The 17,943-nt window shown below is 40.1% G+C and overlaps 1 protein-coding gene across 1 annotated transcript; it reads right to left on the bottom strand.

Annotated features, from left to right (window-relative positions):
* Positions 1–898: 898 nt before the first annotated feature.
* On the bottom strand, positions 899–8,440 carry LOC149298344 (putative ATP-dependent RNA helicase DDX20). Its single transcript, XM_089487503.1, has 11 exons — positions 8,257–8,440; positions 6,631–6,725; positions 6,366–6,534; positions 4,825–4,939; positions 4,582–4,724; positions 4,351–4,489; positions 3,973–4,031; positions 3,340–3,422; positions 3,078–3,183; positions 2,797–2,898; positions 899–2,088 (listed from the first exon to the last, which is right to left on the bottom strand). Exons 1-11 carry the CDS (start codon positions 8,438–8,440, stop codon positions 899–901), a joined length of 2,385 nt encoding a protein of 794 aa, XP_089343629.1.
* Between the last annotated feature and the right edge of the window lie 9,503 nt (positions 8,441–17,943).

The raw sequence follows: 17,943 nt of genomic DNA, 5'->3' as shown, positions 1-17,943 counted from the left end.
ATTCCAGCACAGCTAACATCACACTCATCCTGGAACCTGGGCATGATAGAAGTGTAATTTTCGGGGTCCAAAATTAAGGTGCGTCTTATACATGGGGAAATACAGTATTTACTCTCAACCTTTACCCTGGACAGGTCCTTACTGCTAATAAAAAACAGTAAAGGCCACAAAATAGTTTATTCATGAATTCATGTTTTTAAACATTTCAGAACATTTACTATGATTCAAGAAATAAAATACCTGCACTGGATTCAATAACTTTTACTCATTTAAAATAAGAGAAATACAAAACATTTCTCAATGTCGTATCATTCTAGTTTCTTGCAGGTATTTTTAATTTTCCTCCCATATTACACTGTACAATACAAGCTGTGTACAAGGAATGTCTTACATTTGAAATGTGACAGAATGAAGTGTATTTGCCATCAAGAATGCAGGTATTATAACCATTTTCACAATCTTGTGCACATAGAACTGTGTATGCGAGAGCAGCAAAACAACATGGCTTGACAATTGTTTTACTTGCTTGTGAAATCATCTCAGGAACCATTTTAACCTGAATCAAAATATATGCATTGAAAAACAAGTTAGCATAGTTGGGCTAAATAATTTATAAAATAGACAAGCTACTTTTAAAATAATTCCGAGTATGACTACTAATTTCCAGGTGCGAACAGCATTAGACAGAAGGGGTAACATCCTGCTGATCCCAAGAACAGGTTGGTCTAGGATGTTAAATATCTTAACACCTCTCGGTTGTGTATTTGCTCCGGCAAAATTAGAAAAGCAGCTGATGGCACTGGAAATGTAAGCAAGTACTCAGTATTATTTAAGGCAAATAGGAATATATTTCCCTTTTTGTGTATCTTCTGGTGTTTGGTCCCATTAAAAAGCAATGTCATGGCTTTAACATCTCATGCAGGTACACGGCATGCATGTGGTATGCAGACATCCAGTTAGCCCTCTTGTAAATGTTGCGGTAGTAAGAACTAGAAACGGCAGAGTTGTATGTCTGCCATGCTTGATAATATGATCGCCAGTAGTCGGCATAGCTCACAGGGCCATAAGGAAAGCTCCTGTAGTCCAGCTGGTATAACTCATCACTTCTATCAGGGCAAATTTCCCTTCTAGATATGTGGGTTGCTCGCCTATTTCTTCGCTTGGACTTTTGAGCATTGCCGAAATCATCACCCTCCTCGGTGTAGCTGTGGGTTTTCACCAAGCTTCCCTCCTGGATCTCTGAAGTTGGTAAAATTTTTCTGTTGGATTTACAAACAGTCTTGGCCGTTTTTTCAGCGGAGACTACTGGGCAAGTGCTCAAAAGGTCTACAGACCTAATCTTCTCCTGTGTTTGGTCAGAATCCTTGTAACACTCTTCACTCTCTGATGACGAGCTGGATGAACTTCTGTCGCTTTCGGAAATCTCGCTTAAGTCATGGTTTTCAGGGCTATTGAATGCATCGGAAAGCTTTGCTTCATCATTCTTGTCCTTTCCACGGTCTTCAGCCGATTCACCTGGGCCAGTATACACACGGATAATTTCCACATGTTTTTCTAGGCCTTCCTTAATAAATTGCTCATAGTCTTCAACTAATTCAGCAAATGATGACGTGCAAACTATAGGTCGCTTAAAGGATGCCAAACTGGGAATTTTGGGAAGAGATTTTAGATCATCCCTATTTTCTTCTGTCCTTTTTGTTTTTGTATCTTTTATTTTTGTATCACTTGTTTCCTCCTTGGGGAAACCAGCACCTTTGATTTTTTCCACAAGCTTTTCTCCTGTCCTTTTCATTTTTGTATCAATTTTTTCCTCCATGGGAAAATCAACACCCTTAAATTGTTCCTGTTCTGGTGGGCTTCCTTTTTCTATAGTCTTTTTCTTAACCACTTTTTTCAGTTTCGTGTGGTTTGTTTTGGGGGGATCTTTGTGTGAGGGAATTTCAGGCAGAGAATTGCCTCGGATTACAGGAGGTTTTCTTGTTCCAGTGTCTTTGATTTCGGAACTGAAATCTTGTGATGTGACCTTCATGGCTTTGACCTCAACATCCCAGTTACAGGCCTCGCCCATTAACCCTTCTGGGATAGGATCTATGCAAAGAAAACATGTAACTGTGTTTTTGCCTTCACAAAATAAGTAATCTTTTCTAAATATTTTCACATACACACCACGCACACATACTACTCTTAGTGCTGGAAAAGTCTAAAAGAAAAGTCCACTGACAGCAAATTTGCAATCAATTCCCCTATAAAAATCGATGTATGATATTAGCTATGGAATTCTACACAAAACCATAGACTGTTTTCAGTTAAGGAAAAATAGTGGCGGAATTTGCCAGTGAATAAAAATTAAGCTTAGAAAGTGTATTAATTGAGTGATGCTCAGGACATAGTACAAAATACATTTTATTCTTAATCTGCCGACAAACACAAAGCGGTTTATTCATTAAAGAGGGAGATGGCAGGAGTGTTTGCAGGGGAGCCAAAGTTTCTCATGTAACATTATAAGGGACCAACGTCAAGGAGTTTCTGCTCTAAAAAAACAGCTTAGATGGCCCTATAGAAACCATACTTAAATTGAAGAAATTTCGCCAATAACCGCCTCAACGACTAAACTATGCATTATGCACGGCTAGCTGAACCATATCTATAAAGAAATTCGTCAGGGGTGGCCCTACGTAATGCATAGTCAAACCACAACTTTCCCACAAGTTCTCTTCCCAACTCCATCTCTAGTAAATAAACCCCAAAACAACTCATTAGGTAACCTGCAATCATGAAGTTATGAAGACTACTTACCAGGCAGAGGGAGAAGATGGAGATTGCACTTCTGGGCAATACCCATCAATAAATTCTCCTCTTCTCCACGACAGCAGTAAGTGACAGATAGCCCATAGGTACCTGGAAGAGGAATAAAGGTTTATTATTTTCTTACAAATGGCACATAAACCTAATAAATTCCTCAGGGCACACAACATGTGCAGATTGTCTGCCACACTGACACACAGGTAACGACGCAAAGCATCATTTTACATAAAGACACTAAAACCCTTAGGAACATCTCATTCACAGGGGATTACCAAAACGTCCAGCTCTACCGATCCTGTGCATGTAGGTCTCCCAATCATGCGGCACATCCAGATTTATAACCAAATTTACTTTTTCTGCATCGATCCCACGAGATGTCTGAAGGATTAAAAAAAAAAAATACATGAATTTGAAGACATAATCATAATTTGCAAGATAAAACTAACGCATCACTCTACTGATCTCTAAGGGACAGAAAAACACCTAAAGACCAAATGGAAGCGTGCTTTGAACTAAGCCACGCTAGCTACTTACAAGATCGGTGGAAATTAACACGCGACAGTGAAACTGTTTCAGTTTGGCCATTGCTTCAAGTCTCTGGTTTTGATTCATGCTGCCTGGAAGTGAGAAATAAACACATAAAACTATCACATTATTTTTTTTAAACAGGTATTTTAAGGAAGAAGAAGAAAAAAGAAACAAGGAAATCAAGATGTTATGGTTGTAATACGGCATTATAATCAACGGTACTCCTTTCTTTAGGAAGTGGGTAGGCTACCCACAATGCATCATTACAGAACTTGTTAAGCACACATGCAGGTACTTGGTGGTTCTCTCTCCAAAACAGCCTCTGTATCTTACCTTCACGGTTGCCCTATTTTTCTTATGTTATTACCTATGAATATGTTTCATAACCCAATGTTAATACCTAATAAGAGCAAAGGTTTGTGCACCAAATGGCACAAAATCCATGTGTAGGTCAACACAAGTACACACATGATACAAGTGCACAGAAAATCTCACTACCCTACTGAAAGAAAAAGCATTGTAAAGTTATGATTGTGTGACTGGTGGCTAAAATAAAACAAAAAGGTGACTAACAGAACCTAAAATGATTACATCCCCATTATCTAGTGAACCAGCCCTCAAAAGCGTGCACCGACTTACCAGAGATGCACACGGCTGGAAATCCTTTGGTTGTAAGAACCTCAGCCAAGTGCTGGGCCCTAGGGTGACAGATGAAACAAATGTTACATTCCAGGTGATAAAGACCAGAACAACGCTAAGTCAGCAGAACTAGAATGTTGGCTATGAGGTCGCAAAACCAGTTGACCGTTTGTTTTACCAAAGTATCGCTCGTTTATTGACAATTCGGCGAACTAAAAGCCATCATTGCATTAACTCCGCAATATAATAGTGTCAAACATCCAGGTTTCCTCTGCAAACAGGGTTTTCCCTTTATACGCTATTTAGTGAATAAGCCTCAAGGCGGCAGGCTATAGTCATCTGGTTTGCTTAACTTAGTACTGCTTTTTTGACAGGTACCTGCTATGAAGGTTTGAGAACACCAAGGCTTGGTTGAAAGGAATTTTGCTGAACAGTTCTTGCAAATGTGTCACCTTCTCTTCAAAAATCTTATGAGGCAGCGGGTATGAATTCACCACCTTGTAATACTGCTTTAAACCTACGACAGAACATGAATATAATAAAAGCTTGTGACACTCACAGAAGGCCAAGCAGGAAACATGAACCAAAATTGTCATCTAAGATACTTACCCAGCAGGCTCGGGTCTGATACATTTAGCCTCACAAATGTTGGCTCCCTCATGTACCTAGTAAGTGCTTTTGCTAAGGATTCTGGGTAAGTGGCTGAAACAGCTAACATTTGTTTGTTGGCAGGAAGGGAAGAATATATCCAGCTGAACAGAAAAAGCAAAACAAAATGAAACGTGTTACTGGGCTTTACTGCCCATCAAAATAAAAATCAGTCCAAACTATGGTTGATATTTATTTACTTACTTAATCTGTTCCTGGAAGCTACCCTCTTCCAGAAGCTTATCAGCCTCATCGAGGATGAAAAGGCGGATGCTGGCAGTGTTAAGAAAGCCAATTTCTATTAATTGTTTAATACGGCCTAGAAAAAGCATGTGAAGAAGAGGTTACTGGCAGGGAAATCTGGAAACTATACAGAAACCATTAGTCAAGATGCTCTTTTAAGCAATTTACACATTACTGGATACAATTAAACACAAACCGAATTTTGGTCTTATTCTAAAATTCAGATAGGATGCTCCTTTACCTGATAACGAATGTATAATAACCATAGAAGCATGAGTGAGTGTGTGTGTGTGTGTGAATGGGCTATTGAGACTCACCCCAGAAGACGTGACATTCAGCTGTGGATTGATACAAGTCTGCTATAGTGGCTAGAAATGCAGCCCAACATATCTGTATATGATTTATAAGTTAATGCAAACTGCAGAATGTGCAGAGCTTGCCATGATAAAACCAATAGGTGTTGGCATTCAAGTTTCATGATAACCTACCATCAGATCATGTAAAGCAAAATCACTGACAAGCATGCTTTCCATGCCAGAGAACTAGAAGGTACTTTAAATTCCATTAAAATTGGTAGGAATATTACATGGAATTCTAACTTACAACCTTTGATTTATTATTTTTATCTTCAGTTGTGTATCAGTAATACTGCGGTTAGATATTTCTGTCCATGGGCTGCTTATATACACTATGTGCAGTCATCTGTTATCTGTGAATGATTAGCGCAGATTAGGTGCTAATTAATTGCAGATTTGCAGCATTTTGTTATCAATTTTTTTTAATATTTTTCCTAACATCTTATTAATACTAAAACTAAGCAGAGCATGTACATATATGTTAAATGTAAAAACATATGTTGTAGGGGGTGGGGAATCAATCAATGACTATGGAAGAATTAAGATGGAACATATATACAATATTAACTTGAGAAATAAACAGCTATAATAACCACACTTTTATTAAAAGTAACACACCAAAATTAGACCAAAAAAACCCAACATTATATATGCTAGAACCTGGGCATGATAGGAGTATGATTACAGGCTCCCTATGCCATGCTACTCCCCCCCCCACTTACACATCCATGCTATCACACAATCATTCACAAACATTCCTTCACTCATTCATTCATCATGCATACACCGACCCCTTACCTGAACAGCAGATCTCTCACTCGCAGACTTCTGCAGGGGCCCAGCTGCTTCCCTCTGTGTTGATGTACGAGCAACTTCTCGTCCCGCCCCCAGGGGAAGAAGGATCGGAGCAGAATCATGTGACATGCATTCACATGACTCGGCTGGGTTCCTGCTTTTCCTGGCCGGTACGAGAGACGCACCGGTAAGCAGCCTGGCCCCCGCGAACGATTATTTTCGGCTGTTTTTTGGGGTTTTTTTAAATTTATTTTGCCAATAATGCCCTTTTCGGCCGATATATTTCGATATATCGGTGCATCCCTATATTAAACAGTATATTTTAGCTGCATTTTAGTAACATTTTATTACCAGGAGAGCCAACTGCTATATGACACTTCTTGAGCCTGGCCTTATCCTGGGGCAGTGGTGTCCCTCCTATAAAAACATGGCATTCTAACCCTTCCATGCGACTCCCAATCGATGTTATAACCGAGTGAATCTGAACAGCAATTTCCCTTGTAGGAGCCAACACCAGGATCTAAAAAAACAAAAATACAAAAAACAGAATCGGATAAAATTTTCAGTCCAAGGTGAATGAATAGAATACAATAGTATATGCACATATGAAATATACCTGGGTTGCAGTGTTTTGCAGGATCAAAGAATCTAATGCAACCGTAGAGAAGACGCATGTTTTTCCAGTCCCAGACTTAGCTTGGACAATTAAATCTGGGAAAAAAAAAAATAAAAAGATATTACTTAGCAGTCTTCTAGTGTGTATTCTTGTTATATAGTGATTTAAATAGGTTAACCATTAGAAGAAACTGGTTGTTTTTGAGGACTAACCACGGGCAGGTAAATGGACAAAAAATGGTGGTCATGGTGTCTTCATACTTTTTTAGAAAGGCACAAAGAGACTGGATAGAATCTATTAATTTAAAAATAATAATATAAAAAAAGCTGTCACTGACTTGACTCTGTATCTTAGTTAACTAAATCATTCTAATACACTTTACAATTATATAACCCCCTGTAGAGGACTGCACTGGGAGGCGGGTCCCGCCAAAAAACTTGCGGGCGCGGGCGGTCTTGCTGGGGCTGCGGGCGGGAGCGGGCGGTCAGGCACTGTACCTGCGGGTCCCGGGAATCCCGCGCAGTCCCGCAAGGCTGCCTTCTTGCTGCTCCCTTACAGTGTCTCCTAGCTTGCTCCGCCCGGGAACAAAACGGAGTCACGTGATGTGAAGTCACTTCCTGTGACTCCGCCTTGTTCCTGGGCGGAGCAAGAGAAGAGACGCCGTGAGGGAACAACTCGAGGGCAGCCGCGCGGGACTGCGTGGGAAATCAGGTAAGGAGGCGGGCATGATTGGCCACAAATGTGGCGGGAGTGGGCGGGATTGGCCACAAATGTGGCGGGAGCGGCACACCCACATTGCGGGAGCGGGATTAAAAACCGCGGGAGCGGGATTAAAAAAGTAGTCCCGCGCAGGGCTCTAACCCCCTGCCTTCCGACAAATACACTTCAAAGAAGCGTCACCGTTCTCAAGTCCATCCTTCCTTCCTTTTCCAGACCTCCGTCATAGCTGCTTATTGCCTCTTCCACATTTATAATCCCTCTGGTTTACTTATATTCCCCATATTATGTCTCTAATCGACAGTTCACATCAAGTTTCCTTTCACAGCTCATATTCCTAATTAACTGATTTGTATGGTTTTGTGTCACAAACTATCGTAAAAATGTATGCATGGCGGTAGAGCCCTATTTAAAAGGACCTTACTTTCTGGTTTTGGGTAACCTCTATAAAACTTTACAGGCATACCTATAAAAAGTGAACGCTACTGGATGCTTACCCCTGGTTGCCTCAGGGTGCTAAGCATTACAAAATTCCCATGACAGACATTACCCAGATGACAGGCAACACCAGGTATCTGTACATGCATGCTTGCATAGGCACTGGGGGAAACTGGCACGGGCAGATCTCCATGGCAGCTTGTTTCAGCAGCATCCAGATGTGCCATCAGTGGTGTGCAAAAATGAGGGGCTTAACCAATCAAGATTCCAGAAAGAAATTTAAAATGGCAGCCATATCCACATTTGAGATGACTGTTCCTTTGCATAATGCAGATTTCATGCAGAAGCCCCCCCAAATAAGTTCTCTCCCTTACTATCTTTATTATATATATATATATATATATATATATATATATATATATATATAATATTCACGGATCCAACCCTCCCTCCCATCTTAAATGCACTCACCAAGTCCGCACCTTCCCAGCGGAATTGCCTTGCTCTGAATTGGTGACGGTCTGTTGAATCCCGCGGCCTCCAGCCCCTCTAACACGGGCTGAGACAGAAGCAGCGAGCTAAAGTCTGACGTCTCCCCGGGATCTAACAGCACATCACCCGTGCGAGGCCGAGAACCGAGCATGTGCGCCGCCATCTTCCCGTCACCAAGGAGATGTGGGACAACAAGGAGAACTTTATTGCTCGCTGCGACTGCAACAAAAACAAAAAGCGCGCAGTAGGGAAATTCGTGTGACAGAGCAAGCGACAGCCTATGAATTGCTCTATTATTGATAAGCAATACGAGAAAATAGAGCAGCAGGGGAAAAGGCGGGACTTGCAGGCAGACTATAGATATATAAGCCCTTATTATTTAAAACATTTATCTCCAATGTATGTAGTATACATTATTAATATTGTGCACGAATTAAACACACTTGGTTGATACATAAATGTACCTTAAGTCCATAATAGGGGCAATGATTATATATATATATATATACCATATATACATACAATGTGTGCACTGTGAAAAAGTGAATAAACATAAAAAATATTGACGTGTAAAAGCAATTAGCAATCTTTATATATACATCTAATCTATACATAATGCTATTTTGGGTGTGACAGGTTATTTTGGCGTTTTTTTTAACATTGGTCATGCTACTACACTAATACACTATTATATAGCTCACAGGCACCTTCATTAATCAACATGGATACGACGAAGATAAATCATGCGTTTTAAGCAGCACTTCTAGTCATTTTGGGTCATTTTTGGACTGAATTCCCTAGTCTGAACTGAAGGGTCATGTGAAATGTTTATACCTTTGGTTCTTTAGATGGAATAAAAAAAAATAATAATAGTGTAAGCGATAGATGATTTTTATGCTTGAATTTGTTATAATTTTAGATAAGACACGACCCCTTTACCAGAAACTAATTTACCTCTGGCGCTGCCTTAGATCAAACCCTGCCCCTTGGATTTGAGACGGGGGACTGCTGCCCCATGTGGACCTGCTGCCATAGGCCCAGGCATAATCAGTCTAGGCCAGAATACATCCCTGCCCTTTACTGTTTTACATAGCACCGTGATATTGGGACTTTTAGTTTATATGATTTATATAGCTCATTCTTTATAAGCATACCTGGGAACTTCTGAGCACCGGCTACCCGGAGCCTTCCCTTGCGGGACACGGCCATTAGGTATTAAAGACTTTTAGAATAAATTAATTTAGCTGTGATTGTAACAGTTCCCTTCCCCCACTGTCATTATAAAATATGTAATATGCTGATGGGTAGCCTCCTTTCAGTCATTCCTGTGTATTTACGCGAACACACAATACTTTTATTTAAGAAGCTATGTAAACGGGCAGTCTTCTTTAAAAGAAAGCCCCTGGTAGGTTTGTGTCACCGAACTCTATTTAAAGCTATAGCAATACTATGGAAATTGGCCTAGTCCAACCAACACCAATATTTAGATAAAAATGAACATAGAAAAAAAAGATGTAATATGATCAAGCTATCATTTCACCCCATAACTCATTGCACCTATGATAAGAAACAAGTATCCCTACTCTCTGAAGGCTTCTCCAATATGAAGTTTAATTAGGCCTGTCTGGCAACCACAGAGGGGGGTGTGAAGTGGCTCGTGTATTAAATATTTGCACCCAGCAGGAAGAAGAGCAAAAAAGAGGAAGAAGACTCAACCTATTTGTAGTGTAAAGCCAAAGGAACTGTTGTACATTGGTAATTGCTACATAAAGAAATATTAAAATCCGCAGACTAAATAAATGTAATACGTTTCAAAATTGATGCAATCTGTCGCTGTAATAGACATGAAGTTTCAAGTTATTGGTATGTCACTTCTGCTCACTTGCAAGAAACATGAATTATATTCTTTTGTAATAGACTTTGCCTAATGTGCTGTTTCATCTAATGGTTTATCTCATAACAACACAGAAACTTTTATTTCCCAATTTTTACATGTTCCAGGCAAAAATTGTGAGTGGGAAAAAATGTAGGTGATTAAATAATATTTTTTGGAAATTCAAGAGTACTTTAAATTGTTTCTAATTCTACCAGTAGCAACAGAAGTGGTGATTTCTACAGGGTAGGTGGACCAGTACCTTCAAGTACCAAATTAAAATGTCAACCTAACCACAGCCCTTTGTCTAACTTAAGCATAAAGAACACAATAGATTCCTTCAGATTTTAGAGCACTTCACCACTGTCCACAGAAAGATCAAAACATTTAAGATGATGGCCCAGTTTGTGTATGGGAGCAGCCATCCTAGCATGTTACCAGGGGGTTTGCAGGATTATATATTATATATAGGCCTCTTCTTTAGATCTGACAGATCCTTATCAACTATGCTAGAAAACAGGTTACTCAAGTTCAAGTTAAAAAGTGGACTGGGAGAGGCCAGGCCGCACTGACTGGGCCTATGCGTGGCCGATGCGACCACCAGGGACGTCTTTAACGCAGTGCAAAAGGGGCAGCTGCCCCTTGAGCCCGCAGCAACCGCGGTCACTGGGGTCGCAACTGCGACCCCCACTTCCACAGGGGCCTGCTTCTTACCTGTGCATTGCTTGCACACTGTGCGCGCAACATTTCTTGTACCGCCAAGAGGATACAGGAACCCAGCGGAGTCACGTACGTCACATGACCCTGCTGCGCGTCTGCGTTCCCTGGGTGGTAAAACCAAGGTTGTTCGGGAGTGCGAGCAACACAGAAGGAAGCAGCGGGCCCCTACGGAAGTCTGTGAGCGGCACAGAGACATCTGCAGTTCAGGTAAGGGGTGGGGGAGGCTGTATGAATGAGTATCTGAATGAGGGAATGAATGAGTATCTGAAGGAAACAATGAATATTTGTGAATGAGTATATGTAAATGCGTATCAGAGTGAGGGAATTAATAAATATCTGTGAATTAATAAATATCTGTGAATGAGTGAATGAATGAGTATCTGTGAATGAGTATATGAATGAGTGAATGAATATTTGTGAATGAGTGAATAAATATGTGTCTAATAGCATGGATGTGTAAGTAGGGGCATGGCACAGGGAGGCTGTTTGGGGGCAAAGATGCCACAGGCAGGCTGTTTTGTGGACAAATATGGCAAGTCCTATGCTTCCAATATGGGTGCTAGGCTGGTCCTGTGGATGCAATCTGGGTGCCAGGGCTGATTTTATACTAAAGGGGGGTGGCTGGGTAGCATTTATACACAATGTGGGGCTGGCTGGGGGCAATATGCAAGGGCATTAATTCACAAGGGGGTGCTGACTGGGGCATCACATAAATCAATACTAATGGGAGGCTGTATGGTGGGATACAGACACAATGTGAGACTGTTTGGTGGGATAAATATACAATATGGGGCAGGCTGGGGGCATAGATACACAATAAGGTCTCGCTGGAGTGCACAAATACACCTGGGGGCTGCCGGCATTAATACACAAGGGGGCACCTGGGGCCATCACATAAATCAATACCATATGGAGGGGCCAGCTGGGGGCATAAATACACATAGGGCTGGCTGGGGGCAATACACAAGGAGCAAAAACACAAAAGACATAAGCAGTGTGGAAAAAAATATATTGTTGGCTTAGCCCGTCCAGATGCGGGTGTCAGTGTGGCAGAGTCTGCCCTGGTGTGTGTTTAGGTGTCGGTGTTGCAGAGTCTGTCTTGATGTGTGAGTTTGGCTGTCGGTTTGGCAGAGCCTGTCCTAGTGTGTCTTTGGGTGTCAGAGCCTGTCCTGGTATGTATGTCTGGGTGTCGGTGTGGCAAAGCCTGTCATGGTGTGTGTGTTTGGGTGTCAGCGTGGCAGAGCCTGTCATGGTGTGTGTTTGGTCATCTGTTTTCTGGCACTTTACTTACTGTAGGAATAAATTGAACTATTTAATTTGTACTTATCCAGAGATAAAACGCGCTCTTGAATTTGTAGTCATTTCAGAGGACAAACTTTCTAGGCCCAGAAATCGGTGAGCAATGTAGAGATAGTGGAACAGCACTCCAATATTTCTGGTGCTTGAACTGGGCTCCACCAGCACCCCAAAATATCACAAATAAAGTCGCTCAGCTCAGAAATCAGTGAGAGGAAAAGTAAAGGTTTTATGTTATTTAATCTATTTCAATCTGCATATTTTATTAAAAGGATTACTCTCACTAAATTCAGGCTTCAGGCATCCTGTGTATGATGCCTTTTTTAGTGTACTGATGTACTCCCAATCCCATTCTATTTTATGCTATCTGCCTAGCACTGATGTTCTCTTTATCCAGTACACATGGATGCCGAGGAGTTAACATTCTGTTTATTTTATTTATTTCCATGAAAAGGCTCACCAAAATCTTCAGCACCAGAGTGAGGAGCGGCCGTGCAGGAGGCAGCGAAGGAGGGACCAAAGGAAGCGGCACCGGACCCGGCACCTGTGGTTAGTGGGTACTGTGGGTGGCTCTGTTGGGGTCTCTGGCAGGGACCTTGACAATCACTTACATGGAGAACACATGGAAAGAAGGCAAGCCGGCGGAGGCAGTGTGAGGCTTTGGGAAATGTTCTTTTGGGAATCCTTGGGTCTTACCATACCATGTGGATGTACTTTGATATGTACCACCTACCTAGGCATTGTTGCAGACCATGTACACCCTTTCATGGACACGGTATTCCCTTATGGCATTGGCCTCTTTCAGTAGGATAATGCGCCCTGCCACAAAGCAAATATGGTTCACAAATGGTTTGAACTCAATCCAATGGAGAATATGTGGGATGTGCTGGACAAACAGGTCTCATCCATGGAGACCCCACCTCGCAACTTGGTACCAGATACCACAGTACACCTTCAGAGGTCTAGTGGAGTCAGCTTTTTTGGCAGAAAAAAGGGGACCTACACAATATTAGGCAGGTGGTCATAATGAAATGGCTGAATGGCGTACATGCAACACAAATGGAGGTCCCTGCCCCTGAAACCTTATAACATAGCTTGTAACAAGATCCCAGATTTCATTGTTCATCTGGAACCTTGTTTTCCTTCATGATTGGATTTGAGGTAATCAACTGAGTCCAATTAAAAAAAAAAAAAATCATACTGTGATTGCGGAAAACCACTTAGGAGAGTGTAGGGTCCAGTTTTCATTCTAAATCATTGTAGGTAGAAATAATCAGTACTACCAGTAGAGGGCACTAATGGCGCATCATTAGAAGGCTTATTTATTTACACAAACAAATAACCATGCGGTAGATGCGGTTAGATGGTCTAATTGTATTTATCAAAAAAAGTATGATTAATATAAGTCATCTTTTAGGTTTTAACAGGGAGAGCTAAATCAGTTTTTTTTAACAAATAACAACTTCTTTTGTGATAACATAAACAAAAACACTTCTTTAACCCCTTAAGGACTAGGGCCATTTCATACCACAGAGTAATTTTCTTGTTTTTTCAATGTCTTCAACCGTAATATCTTTTTAGCTTTCTCTAAATGTAATGCATTTTTTGTAGTTTGTATATGTCTTTTGCCCTATTTGTGTAGAAGAGTAGCCTGTTAATCACAAATAAATTTCCTCATTTTTATTTTACTTTTATTACATTTTAGTATTCCTTATGCTGAGGACAATAGCACATTTTGCTGAACCAAATGTTTATTTCAAAGCGTGCTAGGATGGATATTTTTATGCTGTATAGAACTGGTAGATTAAACACCGTTATACAAAAACCATTTTGTAAAAATAAATCTACATATTGTCAGCCAACTACAAGGGTTAATAACAAGGAAATAATTGAGCCTTTTCAATAAAACACAGTATCTCAAGCTGTGAGAGTACTGAAGCCTAGACATGTCACTAACTAGCAATCCCTTTTTAATATTCAAGATAATGCAGTGATTAATTACACACTTCTCCAGTGTGACAGTGTCCCCCGGGCGTGATGGTTGGAATTGCTTCGCCTGAGTGGCTGCAAGCATCGTCCTTCTCAAAATTCTGAGCTGATCTGTAATTTAACAATATTCCTTTGACTGATTTATTGGCTGTACAGGGCCTGATAAGCAATTTGGGCATAAAACTCGACTGGAATTAGACTGTTTATTTGCCAAAAACATCTAATGCAGCATTACCATTTTAAACATTGCTTGTATCATACCTGATCATACTGTTTCAGTCGAGATACTGATGAGCGTAAAATAATTGACCCTATCATTCAAATTTGACATAAAAATAACAATTATTGTAAAAAAAAATATTTACATGAAAGTTAAAAGCTTTCTGAGCTTTCCTTGTGAATTAAGGGAATTGACAGAAATTAGACCTGTGCATGGCACCCAAAACTGATTAAAATTTTTCAATTCAGCTTGACTCATTTGCTTTCGGACAACAAATTATGTTTTCTGGCCTTTCGCTCAGATGAAATTTGGAGGGTTTTTGTTTGAAAATGAAATTTGTTGCAATATAGATTTAGTGCACACTTTTGTTTAATCAGGATTAACTTCACATTACAAATTAATCTATATGTGGTGACGCTTTACTAATTTGTGCACAGCCAGGGGCTTGGTTTCACCAGGAGTCTCCAAGTGAATCATGGCTTCTCTAGTGCAGGGTCAGGGGTAGGGGCAGGGTAGTGTTGTTCAGCCATGTCCCCTCACTGTCCAGTTCTCCTCCCACTCCCAACCCATCTAATGCTATCTGGGGCTAGTCCTATAGTTGTCAGGAGCCAGACTTACCTGTGTGTGCATGCTGCTCGAAGATCCATCCTGCTGCATGTGTAAGCAGCCAAATCCCTTATAGAGATCACACCCAATTAATATATCAGCAGGGGGATAGAGTCCGACTATCTAAACGGGCACAATTTTCAAGGGGCTACGTTTTGGTGTAGCCTGCTGCAATTTGGCAGTTTTGACCTTGCTTGCCAAAAGCAACAGTATTTCTGTCAGCCTGAGTCTTCTGTTACTGTATCCTGCACCGTCTACTACAAGGTGCACTCTCTAATAGTAACTTGTCAGTGGGCAGAGAAGGGGACAGCCTATCTGCATACAACTCTACAAGATAGGCCCAGCAGCTAACCTCATCCCTTCCACAACAAACCAAGCCCCATGGGACTGTCCCAACCCCACCTTCAAGCCAGTCCCTCAAAACAGGGAAAGTTCCAGGAAGCCTGCCCTTGGATGTTACCAGGTATGATTATTGGTGGTAGGAAGAAGCGGTAAGATCAGTCCAGGTCATTCAAGGTCAGTTCACCAGTAGTAAGAAAGCAATAGCACGTAGAGAGGACAGAGGATAAAGTAAGACACAAGACTTAAATAACATAGAATAATTTAGGATTAGGAATTTGGAATATTTAAGAAGAAGACACATTCAGGAACCATGCTACATTATGCCTCTGCTAGTTTTCTTGTTTGTTATATACTACCTTAGCTTTTGGTATTTCTTAGGCTCAAACAGCAGTGAAGTATCATTGTCTCAATTTATTGTGATTGTCACATTAGTTGTAGTAGTAAGTAAAATGTAAAATCTGTTTGTTTAAAAAACACCAAAATATTTGTAAATCAGTAACATTTATTTAGTAAGCTTACAGTATATAATATTTTAATTATGTACAACACAAGAGACTGCAATTCATATTATATTCATATTATATTATTATATTATATTACTTGCACACTTTTTTATAATACTCTCGCAGAATGCACAGAGCAAGAATATTTTTTTTTTTTTTTTTAAAACAACATATTGTACAGCATAGATCACCTTCGTCTTTTCCTTGTCCTTATTCCAGCTATTTAACACCTCACTAACCTTCTGAACATTGGTTTAAAGAGTGAAATGGGCTAGTTTGCCCCCAAGGCATGTCCTGTGTGCCTAATATGTATTAATAAAAGGTATTTTGATGAAACAGCTGGGTGCCATAATTCCAATTAGCCACAGAATGACCACGGCTCCATCATATGTCTTACAAACTGAATTTAGGGACAGATGTCAACAAAAAAAAATGAGATAGAATGAATAATTGAATTTACTAATTAAACCTTGAAGGTCACATTTATGAAGCAGGGCTTTTCTTCAGTGAAGTGTACAGTCTCTTCTGGCAAATGGTGCATAATATTTATTCCTATGATGATGGAACGTTTTTTGAGAATAGGAGTAAGCAAAAAACAGAACGGTTTTGTGGCAGACATTTTAATCACTGCCCCATAGGCACCATAAGCTTTGTTCTACTCATTGGTGACCTTGTACAGATGTGTTGTCTCCATCTGCTTTCTAAGAGTATCATTAGTGGTAAATACACATAATATGCCCAGGCCTAACCCAACGGGCAAGTTTGAAACCCATTTATAATATATCCCGAGAAAATATGCGTAGCCTAGATCATTAATGTGCCATATTACTGATATTACTGTTTACTAGCAGTAACCTTTAGAGGGCGCTCAAGTCTAAATTGTAGTTTTGTTCTGGAATTGCTACAATGCAAAATGTTTTCAGATGCAGTAATGCCTTCTTGCATCAGCGAGGCAGAGTTTGCCATACTAATATCTTTCTTTCAGTCCAAAAAATGGGATTTCACTGAAATTTACGTATCTTTGTTTCAACGTAAAAAGTAGATTGTAAACTCGCAAGAGCAGGGCCCTCTTCTCCTTTTTTTAACCAGTTTCTTATTGTGTGTGATTTTAAATTATTCCACTGATTATATTATTGCTACAGAATCTTCTACCACCATATAAATAAATGTAACTAACTATTTTATCTAACGGCAGCTGTGTTTTGTGGCAAAAGGTGTCAGAATCAGCATATTAATTGTTGTCTTGATGTTATCTCTCTTTCAAAGGCTGGCAAATCAAATCTTCTTCCACCAAAGTGTATGAGTAACAACAAAAAAGGAGGAATAAATGTAAGGTTAGCGATTATCCAAATGCCGACAACTGGAAGTACACAAAATTGTTTTTTTTTATGTATTTTTTTTCTTCTGTGCCATTGCATATATTTATTTCATTTACTGAACTGTAAGATACAAAATATTTGAAAAGGTCAACTATTATAGTTAAATACTGATGATTTTTTTCAACAGATCAATAACTATTTTCATTTTTTTTTCACGCACCAGACCTAGGTTTGCAGTATTTTAATTATGACTGTGGAGGAACAGACTCTTTTAAAGCCTATAGATCAGGCATGTCCAAACTTTTTTCAAAGGGTGCCAGATTTGATGAAGTGAACATGCGCGAGGGCCGACCATTTTGCCTGACATTCTTTGAACCATTAAAATTAAATGCAAATTAACTATTTTATGCAAAGTTTATTGAAAACGGCATACTTTTCATTTTGTGACTTGGATGAAAAATCTAAACAGGTGTTAAATCACTCTGCCTTTAATATCAAAAAAACAGATCTATATTTGGGCAACTTATCTGTGGGGCCTTATCAGTCCGGAACGCGGGCCTCAATTGGCCCTTGGGCCGGACTTTGGACATGCCTGCTATAGATGAACGTACTGCTTGTGAAAGCTCAGCTTTCATATGGCTTTATGTTTTTTCCTGGATTCCAACATTTGACTTGCATTCCTTGGATTCGTTATGCCTTTCAACCAAAAGGAGCACAAGGGAAAATGGGTCACATGATGTCGGGGTCATGTTAAAATATATAAATAGTTTCTGTGTTCATTCTCTTTACATGCCTAAA

Source organism: Sceloporus occidentalis, unplaced genomic scaffold, assembly GCF_023333645.1.
Source record: "Sceloporus occidentalis isolate IW3139 unplaced genomic scaffold, rSceOcc1.0.p SCAF_33, whole genome shotgun sequence".
Taxonomy (NCBI): Eukaryota; Metazoa; Chordata; class Lepidosauria; order Squamata; family Phrynosomatidae; genus Sceloporus; species Sceloporus occidentalis.
This window is presented reverse-complemented; position numbering and strand designations above follow the sequence as displayed.